Source organism: Ursus americanus, chromosome 6 (genome assembly GCF_024610735.1).
Source record: "Ursus americanus isolate L20-20 chromosome 6, mUrsAme1.1.p, whole genome shotgun sequence".
Taxonomy (NCBI): Eukaryota; Metazoa; Chordata; class Mammalia; order Carnivora; family Ursidae; genus Ursus; species Ursus americanus.
The window spans coordinates 42,142,691-42,168,275 of NC_142132.1; the positions used below are offsets into that span (position 1 = coordinate 42,142,691).

Consider the following 25,585-nt stretch of genomic DNA (forward strand, 5'->3'; position numbering starts at 1 on the left):
GTCTTGCCCCTCACCCATGGTCAACCTCCCTGCTGATACTTAAGTCCCTTTCAGGGACATGCTGTTCACCTTCCACTCGGACATGTCCCCCGATGAGATCTTACTGCTCCCGAAGCAGCCCGTTCCATCTTGAACCGCTCGGAAAGTCAGAAAGTTCTGTCTTCTATTGACTTGATACCTCCCTCCCTGATTCCTGGAGACCTTGGTCCTAAGTCAATGCTGAGAGGCTGCAAAGAGCAATTTCAGTCTCTCACATATGATGGTTCTTCATGTGCCTAAAGGCGCCTATACTTTCCCTGTCCCGCTCCGTGACCAAATCCAGCCTGCAGTGTCCTCCGTCAAGTGGGGTGGGCCAGTAGTCAACGCCCAGCCCCTGCCTTTTCAGGGCTCTTTCCTCAGCAGTGTGGCTTCCAAGTCTCATCTCCCCAGTTGCCCTTCTGTTCCTGGAAACCAAGAGTAAGGCTTTGAGTGCGGCCTTGCTAAGCTGTATCTCTTTATTTATTTTTTTAAACTATTTTATTTATTTGACAGAGAGAGAGAGAGCACAAGTAGGCAGAGTGGCAGGCAGAGGGAGAGAGAGAGATGGGCTCCCTGCTGAGCAAGAAGCCCAATGTGGGGCTTGATCCCAGGACCCTGGGATCATGACCTGAGCTGAAGGCAGACGCTTAACTGACTAAACCCCCCAGGTGCCCCAAGCTGCATCTCTTTAGATTCGGTTTGGCGTTCCAGCTTTCTGAGATGCAGTGACACCCTCCCAGCGCTATATTCTGTACAGACTGGTTGAACGTGTCCCTGGTGCCCTCCATGTGAGCGTTGAGGGAATGCTGAGGTTTTGGGAATGGAGGCAAGCCAGAGCCCAGCCATGGGCTGCAGTGTTCTCAGAGCACCCTGTGTCCACGTCTCCCTCCCACACCTCCTCCCCAGGCCTCCAAGCTTCTGAAGACATTCCTGAAAGTCTGTGTTGAGAGGAGGGAGGCTTTGGGCTGGGAAGCTGGGACTGCACCTGGACGTGCTGTCCCTTCACCTCCTCTGAAAGTCCGAGGCTCCTCAGAGGGCAGCCAGCCCAGAAGTCCTCACAGCTTCTCGGGAGAGGGGCTGGTATATGGAGCGAGTAGAATGAGGAGAAAGCGTCTTTGGGACATGGCCCCACGAAGGCTTGGAATCTCTGGAGCTCCTTTCTTCTAGGTGCAGGAGAGAGAACAGGAGAGAGGGAGGAGAGAGAGGAGCCCTCTATGGAGCAGCCTAGGCATTCTTAGACATAACTTACTTATCCTGAGGAAGAGAGTGTTTTGTGGGGGCATGGCTCATGAAGAGGAAGACTTGTCTGGCTAGAGAAGATTTCCAGGATCCAAGAATATGGGTGAGTCCAGGAATGAGGGTGGAACCTGCAAAGGGTGGGGATGGCCACTTCCCGTCGCTGCTTCGTGGGAAAGGCTTGGGACCAGTATGGATGCCGTTCCATTTTCTGTATTTCCTGCTTCTTGAGATTGAGGACTGAAGATATTGGCAGAAAAGAGGAAGCGAGTGTTATCTATTTTTTATAGCTGAACAGAGACTGGAGTGGTTAAATGACAGCTGGTGAAAGCAGTCCCCTTCCAGCCCGGTCCAGACTCCCATCCTCATTTGTCTTCACAGGGGCTGGCCACCTTCTCACTTCTGGGCTGGAGAAGGAGAATTCAAGCCTCCCCCTGCCCCCGGATGGCCCAGAAAGACCTCCGGTGTCCACCCTTGGTGTCTTGTGGGAGCTCTCTGTAAGGGACTGGGCTGCTGGCTGGGGCACTCCCACAGGCTCTCTTTCCACACGTGTGTTGTGTTCGCCAGCAAACCGATCTATTCTCTGTGTAGGTGAAGTTCTAACAGAAGCCCACGCACCGACAGTGCAATGGTCTGGCTCCCATGTATGGCTGGGTCGCTGGTGCAGGCAGGCTCTTTACCCCTCCATGCCTATGGTTAAGAAGAATGAGTCGGATCTCCGTGTATGGATGAGGAAAGATATTCTTGATACCTTGATAAGTAAAAAAATGACAGTTGTAAACTGATGTGTATTTCATGATTCCAGTTTAATAGAAACATCTGTTTGATATGTGTACATAGGTATGTACCACAACCTTCTAGAAGGGGACACCTCAGACAATCTCTGGAGGATGAATGCGGAGGGATAAATGGGGCATTTTCACCACTTTAGCACATTTAAAAAAATGGGGCAGGATTATGAGATGATTCTGACCATTTTTATTTTTCTGTATTTTTGAAAATAAAAAGAGTAATAAAAATTACATCACAAAAATACACACTCACACACCTACACACACACACACACAGAGGACAACAATCTGATAGCTCTCTCCGGGTTCCTAGATGGCTTGGCATAGTGCCTGGCACTCAGCAGGAACTTGACATGTGCTAACGGGCAGAGTTCTTACAGGACATGCTTGACTACGATCGGTTCCTTCCCTCCTTTCGATCTGTTGGCTTTCCAATGAAAGGAGGGTGAAAGCACCCATAGAACACATGAGACACAAAATAAGGAACAGGGTCCTGTCTGCCTTGCCCTCTCACGCTTCCTTCGTGTATTCGACAGCAATATTCATTCATATATTGAACACTAAGTGCTGGTTATAGTGTAAGGTTCTGGGACACAACTGTGACCACCCAAGATGCGGAGACCACAAGCTGGTGAAGGAGATAGATGATATGAAATAAATAAGCTGCTAACTATTCAGGCACAGCAATAGCACGTGCTATCAAGAAATAGAACAAAGTGCTGTAAGAGAGAATGATGGGGGTGCGATCACCACCCAGAAACAAGAAGGAGCCAATTCTATGGGTCCTCTGTGGGTTCCTTAGAACTGAAGGCAGCTCAGAGCCCCAGCGGTGAGCTGCTGTCCTCCCAGGTGTCGTTCAGCGCGGCTGGACGAGCTGCCATCCCTCCCTCGTTCCAGATTCCTGAGGCTCTAGCCTCGGGCAGTCATGAGAATCAGCCCCCTAAGCTCCCCTCCAGAACGGTGTTCTCCAAGAGAGGAGAGGAATGCCCCCACCTGTGGTAGCCCTGCGATGCCCACAGCAACAGGAACTGCCAACTTGCTTGGGGCTAGTGCATGAGAGCTTGGAAGAACAGCAGGAAATCAAACGTCTGTGTTCAAATGATGCGTCTTGTAGCTAAGGCAGCCAGAGCTGACCCCGGGGGATGGCATGTTTCGTGAAGAAAAACATCTCCAAGAGCAATGTTTATCAAACCCCGTCTCGGCTATCAGCCTGCGTGTCTGCCAGCTTCTGGCTTGCTTCTGTTCATGTTGGTTTTCTTTTTCTCCCTGCAGGCCGTGGAGACCAACCTGGCTTCCAAGGACAGCCACTGGGTCTTTGTGAATGAGGTAAGAGCCCCAGAACGCTGAGGGGCGCAGCCTGCACCGAGCCCCCTGCCCCTCGGGAAAGCTCAGAGGGATGCTGTGGGGCCCAATTCTGACTTGGGGTGCTGGCGTGAATTCCAGGGCTCCACCGTGCGACACAGGGGTTCAGAGAGTCGGGCCTGACCTGCCAGCATGCTCACCTGGAGCAGGTGGGAACCCATGGACGAGTCGAGATGGCAGTATGTGAAGAAGCAGAAGCCAAAGAGAGGTGGTGCCCGGCATGGGAGGCGCAGAGCGAGGGGAGGCAGCCAGCCAGGGGCCAGGTGCTGGAGAGATTAGGGCAGGTTAGAAAATGGGGTGCAGAGTGGGGCAGGGCCGAGGAATAAGGAGGGGATGGAGGAGGCTGAATTTTATGCAAGAGGTTGTGGGTGTATGTGTTACCTAACCGTGTGAGTGTGTGTGTGTATAAGAGTGCACGCGTGTGAGAGTGTCAGCCCGTGTGTGAGCGCATATACGGACATGTGTGTGAGTGCGTCTGTGTGTCCACCACCCGTGTGCAGCTGGTGGGGGCCGGAATCAGTGTGGCCATTTAAAGGGGGTAGATGGAAAGTGTCTCCCATGACAGGCCATCCCACTGCTTTGGGCCCTGGGAGGAAGGGGAGCACCAAGTTTTCCACGTGACTGGCCCTGGCCTCCTCCGCTCTGCGGACATGACATGTGAGTGGCCTGTAGCCACATGCCCTGGCTTTCCTGAAGAATCCCCTGTGCCCACGTGCCCATTCAGGAAACACCACCAGGGCAGCCTGTGTGACCCCAGCACGCTGTTAACAGAGCTGATTCTAGAAGGCGGTTCCTGGTGTGCCTTTCATCAGGGCTTCTGCCCTCAGCTGCTCCTAAATTAACTGATCAATTTCTAATGGCCTCATTCGAGAAGATGCAAGGTTTATTATGTAGGCAGTTTATTCTTTTATGATGTGTGTTTCTTCATTAGCTCAGTGCTCTATGGCTGAAAGAGTTTTGGGTGGCTTATTTTAATAATTTTGCAGGTAGTATCAGATAGTAACTCTTGCAAGGCCCACTTTTCATGGCTTTCCTCCATAAATTCACGTCTTATTAGCTCTTCCCCGGCCGGTTGGAGACCTGCAAGGTAACTGTCCATTTACCTCGGGTGGCGGATGGTTGTGCTGCTAATTAATTAGGAGGGACATCATGGCCACCACCTTATTCTTCAGAGCCTGGTGGAGTGCTCCTGGGTCCTTGGGAAGTTTTGATCCTCTGGGCTTTGTCAGCTTCTCTCCAGGTTTCTCAAAGTCTGGTTTTCTTTGTTCCGGAGAAGGGATGCTTTCCATGTGCCTCTTAAGACAAATGTCTGGTGCTGGCTTCTCTTTTATGGTGACTTCTCCGAACTGGATAGCCAGGGTTTCCCTGTAGCCCGTCTTCAAAAAGGACTCTGTTTTTACGTTTCTAACCCGTATTCTTTTTCCTCCCCTGCGTCTGACCCACCTCCAGGGCGGTCTGTCCCTCCCAACCCCCTCTTCAGGGCTGGGGGTAACTTCAGCATGGCTAGTGGTGAAGTGCCCCCAAGGGCATTGCTGGGGCAGCTGGACCCCAGGGCTTACTCAGGGTCACCAGGTGTGGACACGGCTGTCAGCCACACTGGAACAGCCTCACCCAAGAGAATGGCTATGCAACTCCCCGGTCAGCAGCACACTGCGGGCCGGCACACACATGTGCATGTCCCTGAACTGTGTGTGTCCTCCTCCTGAAGTGACCTCCCCACTTCTTGGTTTCTATGGGGAGGCTCTTCCTCTAGAGAGTGAAGGATATCACCTACTATATCTTGATCACCCATTATATGCCAGGGACTTGTCAGGGCATTTTGTATTTAGCACCACCCTTTGTCCTGAACGACAACTCTTATGACAGTTATTATCATCCCCATTTTACAGATGGGAAAGGACGGGCTCAAGAGGTTAAATCATTTGCCCAAGGTCCTGCCATTATTAAATGGTGCATTTGGGACTCTGTATGAAGACTGTCTGACTCCAAAGCCCTTTCTGCCAAAGGACATCATCATGCATGTGGCCCTGACAAAGATCCTTAACCTATGGTCGGGGTCTGATTCTGTAAGGCCACTAGGTAGGGCTCTACGCACGCATCAGTATGCACACTGATGGAGACACTCTTGGCTTTCGTGTCAGCTCATGGATGTTCTTGAAGCCTACGATCTGAAGGTAGGTCCCCCTATAAAGCTTGGACCCTTAGACCCCTGTGTGGCCTCTGGTTAATGACCAAGATGTTCTCTTAATTGCATGTAGACTTAGCCGTAGGATCCAGCCACATGCAGTACTACTGTTTCCTGTTACAGTCTAGCCCCTGTTATTCTCATGATAGTTCTATCATTCTAGGCTCTAAATACAGAGCCACGGACAAAGTTTCCCAGTTGCTTTTCTGTTCGTCATTTGTGATCGATAAAATAAGGTGGGAAGAAGAGAAGCAAGGGAAGGCATTCGGTGGTTCCAACATGGTCTCCAGAGTTCAGCAACTTTCCTGGGGGCCCATCTTCTCATTTCCTGAGCTTCTCCCCACTTCCCTGGAGGAAGTTCAGTTTGTCTGACAGGCTCAGGTTTGTGCTTCCTCCTCCCGTATCTTTCCCCAGGGAGGCCTGCTGTGTGGTCCCCAGCTCTGCCCCTGCTTCTCTCATTCCTCACAGACTCTCCTCCAGTTTCTCCCTCTGTATCTGACTTGCTAAATGTGTTTTCCTGGATTCAAGATAAACACTCAAAGTCACAGGCTTTTTTTTTTTTTTCCTTAATAGGGTGGTTTTCTTAATACACCTACCCCTTCACTGGTGAATATTGGTGTTGTAGGTTTGAGGTCTGTTTCATTTGGAGAAGAGGTAATTGGTTGCAGAGAAAGGCTTGTGAGTATATGAGCCTCACTGACAGTTTCTAGTTTCTGCAGGTCTCTGGGTTTGACTGTGGGGACACTGGCAAGCAAATGTGCTTTTGGGTATAAGCTATATTTTCACTGATTGGTTAAATTATATGTTAGCTTGGAGGAGCGTGGGGAATTTGAAAGAACTTGCGGAAAGCAAGGTGAACCACTAATCAGGGTGGCCACTAGGTCATGAGTCCCTTGAAGACATGGCCAGAATTCAGCTCATCACTGAATCCCCGGTGGCCCACGTAAAAAGTAGTTTCTTAGAAAGGTTTGGTTGAGGGGCGCCTGGGTGGCTCAGTCCTTAAGCGTCTGCCTTCGGCTCAGGGCGTGATCCTGGAGTTCTGGGCTCGAGCCCCGCGTTGGGCTCTTCCACTGGGAGCCTGCTTCTTCCTCTCCCACTCCCCCTGCTTGTGTTCCCTCTCTCGCTGGCTGCCTCTCTCTGTGTCAAATAAATAAATAAATAAAATCTAAAAAAAAATGTAATTGTTTTTTAAAAAAAAAAAAAAGAAAGGTTTGGTTGAAGGCAGGATATTACACTTAGGGTAGAACAAGTTCCTTAAGAGCATTTCCCAGGAGGCCTTCGAGGAGAGACAAAGGCATCAATTAAACTCGAGACTCAGGGATGGAGGAGGCCACTCTGGGTCATTCATTGGAAGCTGCCATTTGAGGACCAGTCAGACTCGACTGTGGGTGAACTAGGCGGTTTCTGGAACCTTTTCTCCTGCTGCTCTGGAGTGCTTTCTCTCCATGTGGCTTTCAGCAGATCTCAGGTGAGCCAGCGCTCAGGACAGGTGTCCTCAATGCCAGGTGGAGTCTGGGTGCAGAGGAGAATGCCCTCTCCATGAGGATCTGTCTCTTGGGAACCTTTTGGAGGAAATTCTTTTATGGAGCACATATACAACTTTCCAGCCTCTTCCAGAACTAAGCTTGACTGGGACTCAGAAGTGCTCTGTTGGTTGCTGACCCACCAGATTGTGAGACTGGTTCTTCCAGACACGGGACCAAAGCATGTTTTGATGGAAATGGTTTAAGATGTTTAGAAAGCTCTGCAGAAGCTCATGCATAACCCTTGTGCTTAGGTTTCTCAGTGAGTGAGGCTCTGAGCTGCGGTCTGTGGAAGAGACAGAGTCAGCAAGTCCCTGGCACCCCTGCCCCATTTCCAGCAAATGTCAATGACCCCCACATCCCACGTTCGTTCCAGACCTTGCCTCTGAGCTCTGGACCCAGAGATCCAGATGCCTTCTGGACTTGGCTGTTTGGAAGCCTCTCGACCACCTCCAGCTCAGTGTCATCCCAGGGTCTGGACCTCTTCAGCCAGCCTTTGCCCAGAATGCCCTTGTGTTGTTGCCCCTCGGGCCTTAGCCCCCACTGTCTTGCTTTCACTGGTTTGCCACCAACACCCACTCTGTGAGGACCCTCCGGCTGCAGGCCTTGGCCTGGCCCAGAGGGGGTTTCTGTCAACCGTCTGAACTCATCATCCTTCCAAATCTGGTTCTCACTCAGTGTTCCAGTCCCCCTCCCCTTCTGCTTGGCTCCCTACTCAGTGGAGACAAGCCAACATCATGGGCCCTGCCTCACAACCTGTCCAGGATGACCCTGACTATACCTGTGCATCCTCATTTACTTCTTACCCTTCTACTCACTCTCCCATGGCTCATCCCTGCAAGCAGATGAGTGACTTTGTTTCCTGTATTTATTTTCCTCTCCTGGCTCTGGCCTTTGCCAGGATTTCCCTTTCTATCCGGCATGCTCTTGTGAATCTCTGATTGCCAAGGACTTACCTTTCCTGCAGGGGTCTGCGAAATCTCTCCTTTGCCAAATGGTCTTTCTGGGTTTCCCCATTATTCATTCTCCTACCATCGTGCCCTCCTTGGCCCAGCTACGATGTGTTGGGGGCTTGGTGCCTGTGCCTGATTCCCTGAATAGCCTAGAAGTGGACCTCCTTTCCGTCAGGCTTCCTAGAGTTCCCAGCAAGAGGGACGCACACATAGGATGTGCTGCGTAAGGCTCCTGCTGCTGGTCTGTTTCCTGCTTCCTCACCTTGACTCTGCTTGTCTAACAGGCTACATGTGGGAGAAGAGCATTTATAACCATTCTGATCCTTCACAGACTCAGAAAGCTGTCCTCCTGCTCTGCGAGCTACAGCTGTTGGCACCCCCTTTCCCTGTGCTTGCAAGTCCCAGGGGGCACAAACTCTTCCTCTGAGGCACCCGCACGCTCCCCTCAGCCCCGGTCCAGGCCTGAGCCAATGGCAGAGCCACCAGGGAGAAGGGCAGGGGAAGTGCTGGCGGGGCTTCCCACCGCAGTCTCCAAATTGCATTTGGAAACGCATGTTCTGCTAATTTGTAGGTGCTTTGTGGGAAAAGGCTTCTGTGATCAAAGAGGGTGGCAAAGTTCGAGTTAAAGAGTGAGAAAAGGTGTCTCCTGCAGGCATCCTCAGTCTCTGAGGCAGGCCGTGCTTTCCAAGGGTGAGGCTGTGCGCGCTGTCTGCCATATATGCATTTGTTCCAAATGCACTCGGGCTTTTCCTCTTGATGTGCTCCCCTCTGCTCCTGCATGGGTCGTTGGAAGGTGGTGGAGTGTCAGGGCCCTCAGGATGGAGGTCACATTCCTCCATGTGACTGATGAGGTTGTTCAGGAGCTGACCTCAGTGCCCTCTCTGATCTTAGTGCCTGCCACCTCTTGTCCTGCAGAGCTGCTCTGAGTGGATCCTCAGAGATCTACACCACCCCCAGCACAGGGTCATCCCAGGGTCTGGACCTCTTCAGCTAGCCTTTGCCCAGAATGCCCTTGTGTTGTTGCCCCTCAGGCCTTAGCCCCCACCGTCTTGCTTTCACTGGTTTGCCACCAACACCCACTCCGTGAGGACGCTCTGGCTGCAGGCCTTGGCCTGGCCCAGAGGGGGTTTCTGTCAACCGTCCAGAGAATGAGCGTCAGCCCAGACTTCCAAATCTTCCCTGCGCCCAAACACACACAGAGTTAAAGCACGTGAAAATGAGAGGGGGCTACACATGAATAATGTGAGCGAGAGAAATGCTAATGCGCTAATTGAAGAAAACAAGAGAAAAGACCGTGATATGAATGCAGACTCAAAGAGCTTTAAGAAATCTCTATTTGGGACACAGAGAGAGGTCGGGAAAAGATTTCATTTTTTTCTCTTCCTTTCATTTTGAAGACTCCAATTCTGTTTGGATATTAAGTCCCTGTACCATTTACTGTCTACAAATTTAATTTAGTAACACTCCAAACCAATTATGCTTGTTGTAATTGAGCTGCTTGTTTGTCTCCTCAGCCCCATTGTGGAGCCCTGGAGGACAGGGACCACATCCCACCCAGCTCTGTAGCCCCAGCTGGAAACCCGGAGCCCAGAGTAGGAGTCGCCATTTATCAGACATTGCAGATACAGGCACTGTTTTTTGAGCATCGAGCTCTTCATCTATTTTTTTTTTTTTACTTTAAACTTTATAGCTTTATCGAGGATTAATTCACGTACAATAAATGCACATATTTAATGTACAGTTGACATTTGACATATGAGTGCACCCGTGAACTGTGACCACCATGACCCAAAAAGTATCCTTGTGCCCCTTGGTAATCCCACCCCCAGCCCCATCTTCTCCCACTCGCCAGGCAATTACTGATCTGTTCTCGGCGCTGGAGATTATTCGTATTTTCTAGAGTTTTACATAAATGGAATCATACAGTATGTACTCTTTTTTTCTGTTTTCCTATGGCTATTTCTATCCAGATAATTATTTTGAGATTCACTCATTTTGCAATGTATACCAGTAGTTCCTTTTTTTAATCGAGGAGGGGTATCCAAATGTATGGATACATCACAATTTGAATATCTCTTTACTCATCGATGGACATTGGGGTTGTTCTAGATTTTTAGTCATTACAAATAAGGCTTTATGAATGTTCATGTACAAGTCTTTGTATGGACATATGCTTTCATTTTTCTTGGGTACATATTTATAAGTGGAATTGCTGGGCCATATGGCAGATGTATGTTTAACTTTTTAAGAAACTTCTAAGTTGTGTGAGAGTTCTAGTTGTCCCACATTGTGTTAAGTAGTTGACTTGTGATCAGGTTTTTGATATTAGCCATTGGCCTGGTATATAATGGTACCTCATTATGATTGTAATTTTAATTTCCCTAAGGACTAATGATACTGAGCACCTTTTCTTGTAGCTATTTGTCATCTATATCTATATTTTTCCTGGGGGGGGGATGCTGAGATCATCGATTTGAGAACTTTTTCTTTAGTGCTATTAACTTCCGCTCAAGTGATTTAATGGCATCCGCCCAATTTTGCTATGTTGTGTTTTCATTGTTATTCAGTTTAAAATACTTTCTGTATTACCTTTTGATTTATTCTTTGACCCATGGGTTGTTTAGAAGTATGTTACTCAGTTTCCAAATGTTTGGGGATTTTTAAAGGATCTTTCGCTTATTGATTTTTAATTTAGTTTCATTGTTGTCAAAGAACAAAGTTTTTATTACTTGCATCTTTTAAGGTTTATTGAGACTTATTTGATAGTTCAGTATATTGTCTTTCTTGATAAATGTTTTATGTGCACTTGAAAAAGATGTGTTATCTATTGTTGTGTGGAATGTTCTATAAATGTCAATTAGGTCAATTTAGTTGGTAGGGTTATGTCTTTTGAATCCTTGATGATTTTTTGCCTATTTGTTCTATCAGTTATTGAGAGAGGAGTATCAAAATATTCAACTTTAATTGTGAGTTTGCCTGTTTCTCCTTGCAGTTTTATCTGTTGTTGCTTAATGTATTTTGAAGCTTAGTTACAAGAGGCATAAATGTTTAGGATTTTATGTCCTGCTGATTAATCGATCTGTTATCATTACAAAATGACCTTCTTTATCCTTCTGCTCTGAAATGTTCTTCACTCTGAAATATAATTTGATGCTACTGCAGCTATTACAGATTTATTTGGACTAGTGTTAGCTTAATATGTCTTTTTCCATTCTTTTACTTTTAACCTACTTGTTTCTTTGTGTTTAAAATACAGCGTGTTTTTTGAAGTCCATTCATACTTGGATTTTGCTATTTTATCTATTGTAGCACTCGGCCTTTTAATTGCAGTGCTTACATAACTTACATTTAATGTGAGTATTGATATGATTAGTAGGTGTGCTTTCTTCACCTGGAAGCAAAATGAAGAAACTCACCCACCCTTCCTTTCTTCCTTTCTTCCTTTCTTCCTTTCTTCCTTTCTTCCTTTCTTCCTTCCTTTCTTCCTTCCTTCCTTCCTTCCTTCCTTCCTTCCTTCCTTCCTTCCTTCCTAGATTTTCTTTATTTATTTGAGAAAGAAAGAGAGAGAGAGAGAGAGCACAGGCAGGAGGGACAGAGGGAAAGAGAATCTCCAGCAGACCCTGCACTGAGCATGGAGCCTGACTTGGGGCTTGATCTCACGACCCTGACATCATGACCTGAGCTGAAATCAAGAGTCGGGTGCTTAACCGACTGTGCCACCCAGGTGCCCCTAAAGAAGTGGTTTCTAAGGGGAGGGAGAGACCACTGAAGCCAAGTGCTGCTGTCATGAGGATGTGATGACAGAGTGGGTCAAAGGTGGGTTGGAGTTGGAGGACCAAGTCCCCAGGTACTTCAACGTATATTATTCCACTTCACAGATAAGGAAACAGAGGCTCAGGGAGATGGATTGATATTTCAGTGTTGCTTAGGAAGTGCCAGGGTCAGGATTTGAACTTAGGTGTGGGTGACTCCAAACTTAAGAAATATATACCGTCTGCCATGCTGTCCCTCTCTTACTTTTCCCCCTCATACTTAGCACTAACCAAACACTAAATACATGACTACATGACTGAATACCAGTGATATTCAAATGTTTTCATCATTTGGAAGTGATAATATAGTTGTTAAGGAAAGTCTTATTATAAAACTTTTATAATTTATTATTAGAGTTCTTCCCTTTAGGTGATTTTACATATTACCACCTTGTGCTCTTAGAGCTTCTCTGGAAATGATGAAAGACCCCCTACAAAAGCCCATGGGATTAAGCTAATACACATCACGTGAGTAGTATTTGAAGGGAACAAACCATATTTACTAGAAATGTATTTCCACTCTTTACTCAGAATGTATCTCTTTTCCTTTCTCAGCCCAAAAGGAATCTGTGAAATTTAACACTTATGTTGACAGATATATGAGGAAATGGTTATCGTGTGACATCATTCTTTGGCCTTTTTCAAAGCCCCATGGGAAGGGTACTTGGAGCTGCAGAGATGGGTTTGGGACAGTATTAGAGAGCAGTGATACACCACCGTGTTTTAGATCAGTCTTTGGGAACACACCACGGATACTTCTTTGACTCCGGGCAAACTGTTTCACTTCCTTCCTTGAACCTTATTTTCTTCATCTGCTCAGTAGGATTCCTGATAGCTACCCCTTAGGGGATGGATTAAATGAGATAGCTCACCCGAAGTGACCCATCACAGGGGTCTGACATATAGCAAGCACTCTTGAAGGACAGTTCCTCTTAACAAATCACTAATGTCCTGTGGGAAAGTTTATCTTTGGAATTTAATGTAACAGGTCAGTGCATTTCTTCATGAGTGCCAGGGGATGGAGACATGGCCTGACTCATCACCGGGGTGAACCTGAACTGTGATATATCTAATGTGGGCTTGCTGGGGCCCTCGTTTTCCCTCTCAGACTCCTACACATCCTTCAAGACTCAGCCCAAATTTTGGGCTCCCTCACTTTGCGACACCTATGAATTTCTTCAGTGGTCCTTAGCTTCTTCCCGCAGGTCCTGTCTCCCTACCAGGATTTGCATCTCTTGAGAATCCTTAGTTCATTTGTCATACATGTACTGAACACCTGTGAGGCACTGGGGATGCTCACGTGCATTTGAGAGAGATGCCCCTCTCCCTCAAAGAGCTGGTGGTTTCATGGGTGAGAAACACGTGCTCGTGGATCACTAACCTCCAGCAGCTAGACGATGCTTGTAGGGGCCACTCCAGATCCTCTGCAATTTGCAGCCAAGTTCAAGCTCCCTGCAGACAGAACAGCTCAGCCAGATTCCTACCATTGATGTGGAATCGGACTCCGTGTTTTAGATGTGAGTCAACTGTCCCCAACAAGTACATTGTCGTTTTGTAGAGTTTTGACAGAAGGATGCTTGGGAAAGGGAGTGCTGACACTTAGGGAGTTTTAAAAATAGCTTTAATTACCACGTGCAGCAAATGTATCTGAAAACTAAAGGTTAGTGTTTACCCTCGTGCATTCCTATCCATCGCTTTTCCCACAAATGGGTTCTGATGGATTCCGATGAACTCACTACTTGTGCCAGAAAGATCCTATTATCTGTGCCTTCTACCCTGTTATTACACCTCCTTTGCCAGGCTGGATAATCACCATGTACCACACGGAGAGGCGAGAAGTAAGCACGTGTGCGCATGCGTGCCCACAAAGGGCTGCTGCCTTTGCACAGCATGGGGGGCTCACAGGCCCCTGGCGGGGCTCCCAAGGCATGTGCTTTCAAAACTGGAGTGTGGAGGTGGAGGTGGAGGCCAGAGATAATTCAGAACACCAAAACTTCTTGTGAAGTGTCTTAATTAATGTTTGAGGGCTCCTAAAGACCAGAGGCTTGGCTTTGGTTATGTTTCCCACTGTCTCAAACCGGAGGATGTTCTGTGCACTGGGGCCGACTGTCTCTTAGAGCTGGTTGAAGAATCCCGGACGAATATTGTCCACTTTCAGAAAGGGGAGTGAAGAAACCCTTTACTTGTCAGTGATCAGAACTAGGATGCAGTTTACTGCAGCCTTGCAGGCTTGTTGGCTGCGGAGGTGATCTGGGGCTGAGGAGCCAAGGGCTGCCAGTATCATGCCCAACGCTCCTCCCTGGTCAGGTGCAGAGTGGGGCTCCTGGGCAAGAATTGCTGAAGAGCCCCCCTTGTGAGGCCAGTGGGGTCCAAATGGCCTCCTCCCTACCCTTAGATCTCTGCTTGTTTGCTCTGGGGCATTGCAAGAACAGTGAGCCGAGTGGTTGCCTTCAAAAGCAGGGAAACTTAAATTTGAGTACTTACTGTGTGCTAGGCTCTGCTTTGGGTGCTTTATAGGCATTATTGCGAAACAAATTATATTTATCGATGAAATCCCACTTAAAGGGATTTCAAGAGGAATTTGAGAACCCATTCAAAGTGAGAAATTTCAAAGCAAGAAATTTGAACCCATTTAACAGGATATCTTCCTCCTTGCCCTCACGAAAGCTGTGCAGAGGCCCCTGGATTTTGCACTGTCAGGATCAATCATAGAAACTCTCTGTAGATAGATAGTCAGGAAGTTCCAGCACACTTTGGATCTCAAGCCTGGGCATGGTGATTTTTTTTCCTTTTCTGAATCTGAAAGACCCCATGCATTGGGCTCAGCTTTCCTAAATGACTACCCCCTACTCCTCTCTCACACCCAGCCTTGGATTAAGGTGTATCAGGGGATGGGTAGACCCACAAACCCCTCTTCTGTCTTCTTTCCATCTCAACCAGAAGCTTGCTGGCTCAAGCCACTTTGGCCACTCCCATCCTCTAAACCACAGAAGCTTCCAGCCAACATCATTGCAAGTTCACGTATTTCTTGAAAGAAAATATCTTGGGAGAAAGAAGAGCACAAACTTTCTAGAGCAGAAAGTGTTGCTTACTTCTGTGTGTGTATGTGGGCGCATGCCTGGTAGGGACGGAGGGGCAGGGATAGAAGGAAAGTAGTGGAAAATTGCTCTGTTTTTTTTTTTTTCTGACTCTCTACAATAGTAAAACAAAAGACAAATTAATATACTAATGAATTATCCTTTCCAATAGCCTTGGATGTAGTTATTTTGCCAAATTGAGGTTTCTCTGTTATGTTCAGCTTTGTATCCTACTGCTTTCAATTAATAATGTATAATTCACATTTTATCATGTCAGTGGCTAGCATTTGGAATAATATTTAATGGTCTTGTAGTAGTCTGTCATTTGGAGGAATCATAATTTATGCAAATCTTCTCCGTTTGTGGAAACTTAGGTTAATTAATGCTGTTGTAAATACTGCAATTGACATGCTTTTACCTGGATCTGATGTGTCTCTGATTCCTGGTGATGATGAAACTATGGTTTCCAAGTATGGAAACTCTCAAGGAGCCTGAGCCCCTTTTATCTGAGTGCTCTGTCTCATTCCACTGTCATGTCTCGTGAGCATGAATATAATCGTTTTTCATCTTTACCAATATTATAGGTAAAAAGGCTCACTGCATTGTGTCCATTTGTATTTCTTTGCTTGTTAGCCAAGCCAAACGCTTGGAACATTTATTCTTTTGATCATACCTGTTTCTAAAATTTTGTGACTTGTTGCTCATGTCCTTTGCGCAGATCTATTCATCTTTTGTTATAAGACTGGATCCTTACAATGACCTTCTGAGAGCGATGTTACTAACACTGGAGTCAAGATTACAAACTTGAGGGTCAGGAAGGGTCTAAGGTATCACAACCATATAAAGATGAACTGGAATTTTAAGCTCATGTTGATTTTTTAAAAAGATTTTATTTATTTATTAGAGAGAGAGTGAATGAGATGGAGAGGGAGAGAGAATCTGAAGCAGGTTCTGCACTGAGCACAGCCCAGCGCGGGGCTCGACCCCACAACCATGAGACCACGACCTGAGCTGGACACTTAACCGACAGAGCCACCCAGGCGCCCAAGCTCACATTGATCTCGTTCAATGTGGTGCTGCCTTTGAGCCAGCCCGGTCCTACCTTAAAGGGAGATCCACGTTCATTTATGTCTTTTAAGGGTCAACGTGGCTGCACCAAAGAAATAAATCTTCCAGTTCTTATACTGGATCATTTTAATTCCTGAATCAATACTGGGTTTTATAACTTAAAGTGACATAGAATTTTCTATAAACTTTAGATAATACACAAAAAATTCATGAAACTTTCTCTAATTTGTATCCAATAGAAGGGAATCAACAATGTCAATGAGCCCATAGAAGGCACATAAAGCAGTGTTTATGACTCAATCCAGAGACTCTTGTGTAAGGCCCTGGCTCTGTTTTGTGGGATTCATCAATGGCCCCAGGGAAGCCCCTCCAAGAAGACTTGCAGTGAGGGAGCCGGCTCCCTCCTTTCTCTTATGGGACATGGAATCACATCCATGTTCTCTTTTCCTCCTCTCACTAAATCCCCTTTCCCTCAGGTTTGACTCTTGTGGTTGTTGTTGTGGTTGTGGTTCTTGTTTATAGCCTCCTTGTGGTTGAGAATTTTTAGTCAAGAAACTCATTCTCCATCATCTTCCTTGGTCAATCTGCATATGTGCCGGGCACTTCACTATGGAATTTCATATCATTAAAGCTTGGTACCTCCAAGGGAAATTCCAGTTTAGCATAATGGTTTCATTTAATATAAAATGCGGTTTCCTCTTCCAAACATTGGCTTCAGGAGGAGGGGTGCTATGATCCCTTAGGTTTTTGTACCTCTGCTCACGTGACACAGCCCAGGGAGGGAGGTGCATCCTGGGTGTAAGATGGTCACAACGAGCTGCCAAGACTGGGAAGTGTGGTGACAACTGGGGGTGGAATTGTGGGCAGACATCTAATTGGGCAATGGTTTGGAGTGGAAGGTGCTAATATGTGGGGAAGGGCACAAAGAGATTCTGCTACATCTGATCCTACAAGGATTTTGACTTTTATTCTGAGTGAGCTGAGGTCCCGCTAGAGCATTTTGAGCTGAGGACTGATATCATCTGAGTTATGTTTTGGAAGGACCACCCTAACTTCTGTGTTGAAAAGACACTGTGGGCATCGGGGTGGGAAAGGACAGAAAAAAGAAAAAAAAAGATTTAAAAATTAGGGTCTTTAATTAGAGATGATGGTAGCTTGGACCAGAGTGGTATGAGCAGAGATAGTGAGATATGGTCAGATTCTGGAATTTTGAAGACAGGGCTGACAGACATTGCTGGCCAAACTGATGATGTACACTGAGGGCAAATGACTAACCCAAGAGCAAGCACCTAGCAAGTGTTTAAAGTAGAGGAAGGGAAAAGGAGGTGTTAGGCTGTGTGGGGAGTGAGTGATATTTTAGGTAGGTTGTTCTGGATTTGAACCAGGCAGTCTAGCTCTAGTGCATACACCCATTATTGAAGTATAATTGATATTAAGAATACTGCACAATTTGATGGGTTATGATTTGGAGTTTTGACATATACACCTTTGAAAATATCGCCACAGTCATGATAATGCACCTTTCTATTACCCATGTAACCAGTTTCTCCCTCTCCACCCAATCCCAGGTAACCTCTGATCTGTTTTCTGTCAGTATAGATTACTTTGCATTTTCTAGGACTTTATATTCATGGAATTATACAGTACATACTCTTTTTTTGTCTAGATTTTTTCATGCAGCAAATGCATTCATGTTGTTACATAGATTGATGGTTAATTTTTATATATGGTGTGAGGTAAGGGTTGAGACTAATTTTTGCTTTATTTTGATTTATTTCTGTGCATGAATATTTAATTGTTCCAGCACCATTTGTTGAAAATAATCTTCTTTCCCCTTTGGATCGTTTGTCAAAAATCAATTGGCCTTCAATGTTTGGATCTATTCCTAGATTCTCTCTTCTGTTTCATTGACCTATATGTCTATCTTCACACCAGTGCCACACTGTATTTTTAACTGTAGCTTTCTGGTTAGTCTTGAAATCAAGTGGAGTAAGTTTTCCACCTTTTCCTTCCTTAAAAATTTGCTTTTACCCTTCTACATCCTTCATGTTTTCATAGGGCTGAGACTAGGATGAGGCAAGCCGGGCACCTAAGGCACAAAATTTAGGAGGGAACTCACCCTCGAGTTTGCGCAAGCACCTCAGCTTAGTTCTAGCCCTACGTTTCCATATAAATTTTAGAAAAAGGCCTGCTAGGATTTTAATTTCATTTGTATTGAATCTAGAGATAATCTGAGGGAGAATTGAGGGCTTCATAATATTGAGTCTTCTGATCCATGAACAAGGCATATCTTTTCATTTATATTATATATCCTCCTTAATTATTTTCAGCAATGTTCTGCAGTGTTAAATGAATAGGTCTTGTTAAATTCGTCCCTACATTTCTAATACGGAATTTCTAATATTTTTGATACAGTTATAAATGGTGCTCCTTTTTCGATTTAAGTTTACAATTGTTTGTTGCTAATATGTAGAAAATACCAATGATTTTTGAATATTGCCCTTGTATCTCACAACCTGCTAAACTTACATATTAGCTCTAGTGGCTTTATTTGTAGATTTACTCATATTTGCTGTACAGACAATCATGTTACATGTGAATAAAGACAGTTGTACTTCTTCCTTTCTAATCTAGATCTCTTTGATTTCTTTTTCTTGCCCCATTGCACTGGCTAGAACCTCCAGCACAATGTTGAATAGAAATAATAAGAATGTACACCTTTGCTTTTTTCCTGATTTTAGGGGGATACATTCAGCTTCCTATCATTATTTATGGTGTTAAATATGGGTTGATCATTGATACTCTAATCAGGTTGAAGAAGTTTTCTTTTATTCTTGACTTACTTAGGGTTTTTAATATAATTAGAAATTGGATTTTGTCAAGTGTTTTTTATGTATCTATTGATATATTCACATTGTTTTTCTTTTTTGTATTCTGTTGATGTGAAGTACTAAATTGATTCATTTTCAAGTGTGAAACCCACCTTACAGTCCTGAGATGAATCCCACTTGATCATGATGTTGCTGGGTTTTGTTTTGTTTTGAGTTGTTGAATTTACACTTAGCTAAGATATTAGCTAAGATATTTTAAGGAAGTTTTTTTTAATCTGTGTTCATGAGGGACGTTAGTTTGTAGTTTTCTTATCTTGTAAATCTTTTGTCCGGTTTTGTTATCAGGGTAGTGTTGACCTCCTGGAACAAGAATGTGTTTTCTTCTCTTCAGTTTTCTGAAAGAATTTGTGTAGAATTGATATATCTTCCTTAAACATATGTAGAATTCACCAGTGAAGATATCTGGCCCTGGAAGTTTCCCTAACTACCCACCCATCTCCACGATGGGAAGATTTTTAACAACAAATCCAGCTTCTTTAGTAGAAATAAGGATATTTAGTTTATCTCCCCCCCACCACCCAAGTGAGGTTTGGTAGTTTGCATCTTTCAAGGAAGTTGTCCATTACATCTAAGTTTCTAATAGTTCTGATCTGCTTGTGATAAATTTTCCACCTTTTGTTTTACATTCCTTAACGATGGCATTCACTTATGGTTCACCTTGTTCCTGATGGGAGATCAGCTGTCATTCTTATCTTTAGTTTTCTCTGCATATTGGGTCTTTTTCCTCTGGTTGCTTTTAAGATTTTTCTTTTTCTCTGTGACTATGTGCTTGGGTGTGGATGGCATCAAATTTAGAAATTGTTTGACCATTATTTCTTCCAATATTTTTTCTGTCCTTTCCTCTCTTCTCTTTCATGGACTTAAATGACATGTATATTAGGTTGCTTGAAATTGTTCCCCTGCTCACTAATACTCTGTTGATTTTTCCCAGTCCCTTTTTTTTCCCTCTGTGATCCATTTTGGGACTTTTTGTTTTGATACTTTCAGGTTCATTTATTTTTCTTCTAATCTGCTGTTGATTTCATCTAGAGTAATTTTCATCACAGACATTGCATATTTTATTTGTAGAGATTCAATTTGCGTCTTTTATTTGTCTCCCTATCATGTACATACTTTCCTCTACGTTCTTGAACATATGGTGTCTGTTTATACTATTTATAATATCTGTTTTAATGTCCTATTCTACTAATTCTACCAGCTGTATTATTTCTGGGTCTATTTCCATTGATTGATTCTTCTTCTCATTATAGATAGCATTTTCCTGTTTCTTTGCATGCCTGGTAATTTTAGATTAGATGCCAGACATTGTGAATTTTACATGGCTGGGTGCTTGATTCTTTTCTCCCTTTAAATACTTCCTCCCTCTACTCCTCCCCCCTTTGACAGAGTGAAGTTATTTTGGAATATTTTGATTTTTTTGAGTCTTGCTCAGAAGCTTTGCTAGGTCAAAAACAGTTTTAGTCTATTGCTAATTTGACCCATTATTGAGGGTTGGTAAACCTGATCCTTCCAGGTGGTCCTTTCCTTAGACTCAGGTAGTTACTTCATTCACATCCACTAATCAATACTCAGCTAAAGACTCAAAGGTAACTTTCAGTAAATTTCTGGAGGGCATTTTTTGTGTAGCTCTCTCTTCTTTGGAATTCTGCCTTATGAATTGAAATTGTGTTGGCCTTCTCAAAACCCAAACTCTCTTCAACTCATGGAGGCCGTCAGGCTCTTCCTAGGTTTCCCCTTCCTCTGCTGCAACCTGGAAAGTCTCTGTTAGTGTTAAGTTCATGCTCACTTCATTTGTTTCTTTTCTCTTGGGTAGCACAACAGGGATAGTTGTCTAATACCTGAAAACTGCCCTTTCATATGTTTTGTTTTTTATTTAAGGTGAATGGTTATTTCAGTCCCTATGAGTCCGTCATGGTCCGAATTTATACAGTTAATTACCATGCTCTATACCTTCTACTCTTCTGAATTTATATTCTCAGATCTTTACACTTGAGTCTACACAATTGGATCCAGTTCAGATGTGAGGGCTTTGCTACAGTAAACATGGGGCTATAAACTTCAGAGACCTCCACTTCAGGCTCTGGGTCATGCAATTTTATTTTCATATCCTATTTGGAAATTTTTAAAATACTATTTCAGGATTTTAAATTACAATGCAATTAAAAATTATAATTTTCTGCCAGTTCCTTGGGGATTAAAAAACCATGAAGTGTTAATGTGAAACATAAGGTCTCATTTTGCTAGTGGTGGGGATAGTTGTGCACAGATAAAAGCAGATTTAAATATTCTCCTGAGACAAACAAATAGGAATTGCAAACAAAATAATTAAAGTGGTTTGTAGCGAGCAAGCAAATGAGTGCTGTGAAGGATCAGCTGCTATTATATTTATTTTTCCGTTTGAATATCTGCCTGGGAGTAAGTTGAAAATTGAAGCCCTGATCAGCTTTTAAAAATTGAACAACAGAACGAAGAGCATTGGCTTTATGTTATAGAATTACTTAGGTCAGAGATTCAAATACTAAAATTTTTGAGGGTCACCTTTTTTTGGGGGGTGTGGAATTCTGAAGAACTCCTTTTCCTCTTTGCTCCCTTTCTCCCTCCCTCCCCCTCTCCCTTCTCTCTTTTCCTTCTGCACTCCTTCCTCCTTCTCTTCCCTTCTTTCTTCATAAGTATTTCCCAGGCCTGGTGCTCAATATTAGAAAGACAAGAGAATATGAGAGACATACACCTTCCCCTCAAGGAGCTGGTTCTGGTTCCAAGCCCAGCATGGATGGAGCAATGGATAAGCACCTGCAGTCTCCTTCTGGTTGTGCAGGGAACACAGAATTCACGGTGCCCCCAGATCTGAATCAGGGTTGTGGCTCTACAGTAAAGGACTAGAGGATCCTTAGAGATTTTGGACCCGAGTAAATGGAGTTACCTTATTCAGCTCTTGAGACCCCTATTCCAGTCGAATTCTGCCGTGTTCTACTGGGGCCATAAGGTTGCACGAAGGGCCACTTTTCTGACTGTGACTGTAGAGCCTTGTTACCTGGACAAGTCTTACTCAGACTCTGCCCTGAGTTGTTGAATTGTGTAGACACTACACTTCTGCCCTTCCCTCCAAATGGCAGACAAAACTATGCTTAGCTCGTCCCGACAGTTATTCGTGCTTTTAATACTCAGGCCCAGACCTGCAGAAGAATACATTTCGGGTCCAACTTAGAGCATATTTCAGGTATATCACATCTGAAGACGAGGGGGTCAGGTTAGCAATCCCTGAACCACTTCTGGGAAGTGCTTTGACCTACCTTAGATGTTCAGAGCCCTTGGAATTAAGGGAAACTACCTGAGCAGAGGGGAGTGACATGGGGTTGTGGGAATTCAGAACTTGCAAACTTGCTGGGAGCAGGAAGGCCGAAGAAGATGGGGGCAGGGAAATGAGGGAGGGAGGAAGAGTGAGATCCACGAGAGGGAGTGGAAATGGGAAAGGAGAAAGTGAAAGTAAGAGACAAGAAAGAAAGGAGAGGAGAGAAGGGGGGGTGTAAATCTCACAGACAGCCCACTCCAGCCCTGCCATCAACCATAAATAACTCGCAGCCAGAGGAGCTTTACCGACTGTCTCCAGTAAATGCTGGGGACATGTGTGGGTCCCCTGGCTCATTGGAAGACAGATGTCCACCTTGTGCTCATGGTCAAATATAATAGAATAAAATGTGATGAAATAAAAAGTCAATTAAATGAAATAGAATAAAAGAGCCACTAAAAATGCAGTACCCCAAGGGACTTTTTTGGGCTTTCTGGACGAGATAGCAGATTCTCCTGTAAGGCGGCAGGCCTGGGGGAGGGTTTCCCAGAACTGCACAGAGAGCCTGAGGGGACATCTGTTTCATCCTATGGCCATGGCCGGGTGCAGGTCTTTAGGAAACAGGGCCAGCTACTCACTGCTAGCTGTTCTGACTGGGCCACTTGGGGGAATGGGCTGTGATGGAGGAGGTGGGATGTGAGGACAGCTCTGCCACCTGTATCCTGGGCAGCCCTGGGTAGAAAGGGGAGGCAGAATACTGGCTTTAATGTGAGCAGAACCCATTTGTGTCACATAAATATAAAGGAAGCCATACAAATTTTCAATTAATGGACCATTTTATTTAATGATAGGATGGTTGAGTCCTGGTTTGATGTCTTGGCAGGAAGTCAAGTGAACTGTGGGGTCTCTTGGGGATGACGAACAGGAAAGAACTACATGCAGATTGAGCTGATCTGCTGTGAGCTCCCTTAGGGATGTGCACGAGGCTCCAGGAGCCACGGGGTGGAAAAGGGCAGAAAGAGGGCTCCTCTGGCTTGCCCTGAGGCCAGGCTATGGCCTATGTTTTGGTATGAAGAGGTTTAGTTTCTGAGTTAGAAGGATAAGGAGTGCTCACAAGGCTCCATATTAGACATGTTGAATCCCATTGCGTTCAAGTCACTGAATTAAGTCAAACCCCTGGAAAGTATTGTTACCCATTCACAGGTGACACTCAGAGGAATTACGTGCCTTGTCCAAGTCATACAACCAGGGAGAAGAGAAGCCAGGACTGGAACCCAAACCCACTGGATTCTCTTCACGTCACTGCATAATATGTTAGACCAGTGTTTCTTAAATTTGAGCGTGCCTACTGCTCAAAATGCAGATTCTGATTAGATAGGTTCAGGGTAAAGGCTGAGATTCTGCATTTTTAAACACACTCAGAGATGATGCTGATGCTCTTGGCCCATGGACCACACTCCGGGGAGCAAGGGCATCCTCTATGGCAATTTTCTACATCCCATGTAAAACAGGGAGACTCATGCACACTGCATGAGCTTTTAGGGGATGATGAAGGAGACCGGGTGTCTCTGGTCGGAACCATCACTCAGGAACTGCCGTTCTGCCACCTTTTCTGTCCTGGAGTTGTAACCAGCCCCAAGCTTTGGCAGTTGCCTCCCACCCTGTCTTCCTCACCAGGATGTCCTGGTCTCCATGGAGCCTTAGCTTGCCTTGCCTTAAGTGCTCCGTAGGGATGTGAAGGCGGCAGATCTTCTAAAAAAGCCTGTTAACTTTGTTGAGAGGAAACCTTCCATCACGACTTTATCGAATCCTCCTCTTTTCTCTCTCAAGCCAGCTTTGTCTGTGAAGTTTCCCTGCTATCATCAACTTTAGATTACTGGCATCATGGTTGTTAGGAGGGAAATAAACTTTATTATTTCTCCAGAGATGGAATAATGCTGGTATCACACAGATGTTTGATAGATCTAGGTCTTTCTAAAGAATAAAAGGAAATGACTAATAATGTGATTACATAGCCCTATATAAGGTTAGAGCTTTATATAAATGTTTAATAATATTTTCCCCTGATATCAGAAGGTTCTGAAATTTTACTGAAGTCTTAAAGATCAGACAGAAACTATTTGTGCATGAGTTTTGCATCAGATTTGCCAAAGTGTATCTTTAGGAAAAGGAGATCCTTACCATTTTAATCGCTGTTTTGAAGATTTCTCCTCATTATGAAAATTTATCCTCTTTGCTGCTCAAACAGACATGGAGTAAGACTTCTGCAATGATTCTGTTTTAAACAAACATTTCCAAGAGGCATGGAAGATATAGGGCATGACATTCCAAACACCTACCTGTCCACCGTTCAAATTTTGCCACGTTTGAGATCTCAATTTTTAGGAAGCTGACCATTTCAGATATAATGGAAGTCTGTTCTGTACCCGCTTACATGAAGTCCCATTAAATGCTGTGTCAGTCACATTGTTTTTTACTACAAGTAACAGAAACACATGAATCCAATTTCCTTCAGTGATGTGAGGCTTTATCATCTCACCTTAGAGAAGGCTCAGAGGTAGGTGATGAGGTTACAGGGCAGGGTGATTTAGCCGCTAACTAGTTCCTCGGGGATCCTTGGTCTGTCTGTTGTATTCACTGTGCTCACCCTGCCATCAAGTGGAGTTTCCCCATGACGCCAACCTCCAGAGGCAGAAAGGTGCTGTGTTTTCTTGGTGGTCATCTTAGGATTGAGCAAACCTTCTCAGAATCCCTCAAGGAGAACCCCTTCACATCTCAACAGACAGAAATAGAGTCATGAACCTTCTCCTCGAACTGCCTAGAGTAGTGGGACCACCCAGTTTGGCTCGGACCAAGCAGGATGCACCTGTGGTCCTGGGTTCCGGGGTCACCTTCCACCACCTCAGATCCCAAGGTGGAGGGAAGGGCACCTGTTCACACAGGGTTCTGCCAGCCTAGAAGAGGAGGGGTAAGACTGTCAGGTAGGCAGCTAATCTGTTTGCTAGCCCCCCTCTCTTTCCACAGTGGCAACCACCAGAAGTTGGTGTGTGTCCTCCACATCTCTTTTTACTATTGCACGTATCTCTACTATAAGTGTCCTGTAACTTGCTCTTCCTTTTCTTCCTTTCTCGTCTGTTTTCCTTACCTCTGGTATCTACGTGGTGTAGGCGATAATGTAGTACTGTAGGTGTATCCAGTGATTTTCATAGCGGCATAGTAGTTCCGCATATAAATCCCATTGCCTCTGGTTGTACTTTTGTTGTCCTTGTTATTACCTCAGAGGCCTGAGGGGAAGTGAGGAAGAAACAGCTGAGTGGGACAGACACGAAAACTCTTGTGTCTCCCAATTATCCTGTTGAGGTTGTCCTCATTGCTTTCATTCT

At 45.0% G+C, this 25,585-nt stretch overlaps 1 protein-coding gene across 1 annotated transcript in view; it reads left to right on the forward strand.

Annotated features, from left to right (window-relative positions):
* The window catches only part of GRID1 (glutamate ionotropic receptor delta type subunit 1), a 685,250-nt gene that overhangs the window by 435,450 nt on the left and 224,215 nt on the right, over positions 1 to 25,585 (forward strand). The window contains exon 5 of the mRNA XM_045783660.2: positions 3,318 to 3,371. Coding sequence (XP_045639616.2) covers positions 3,318 to 3,371 — 54 coding nt within the window. The remainder of the gene's footprint in view (positions 1 to 3,317; positions 3,372 to 25,585) is intronic.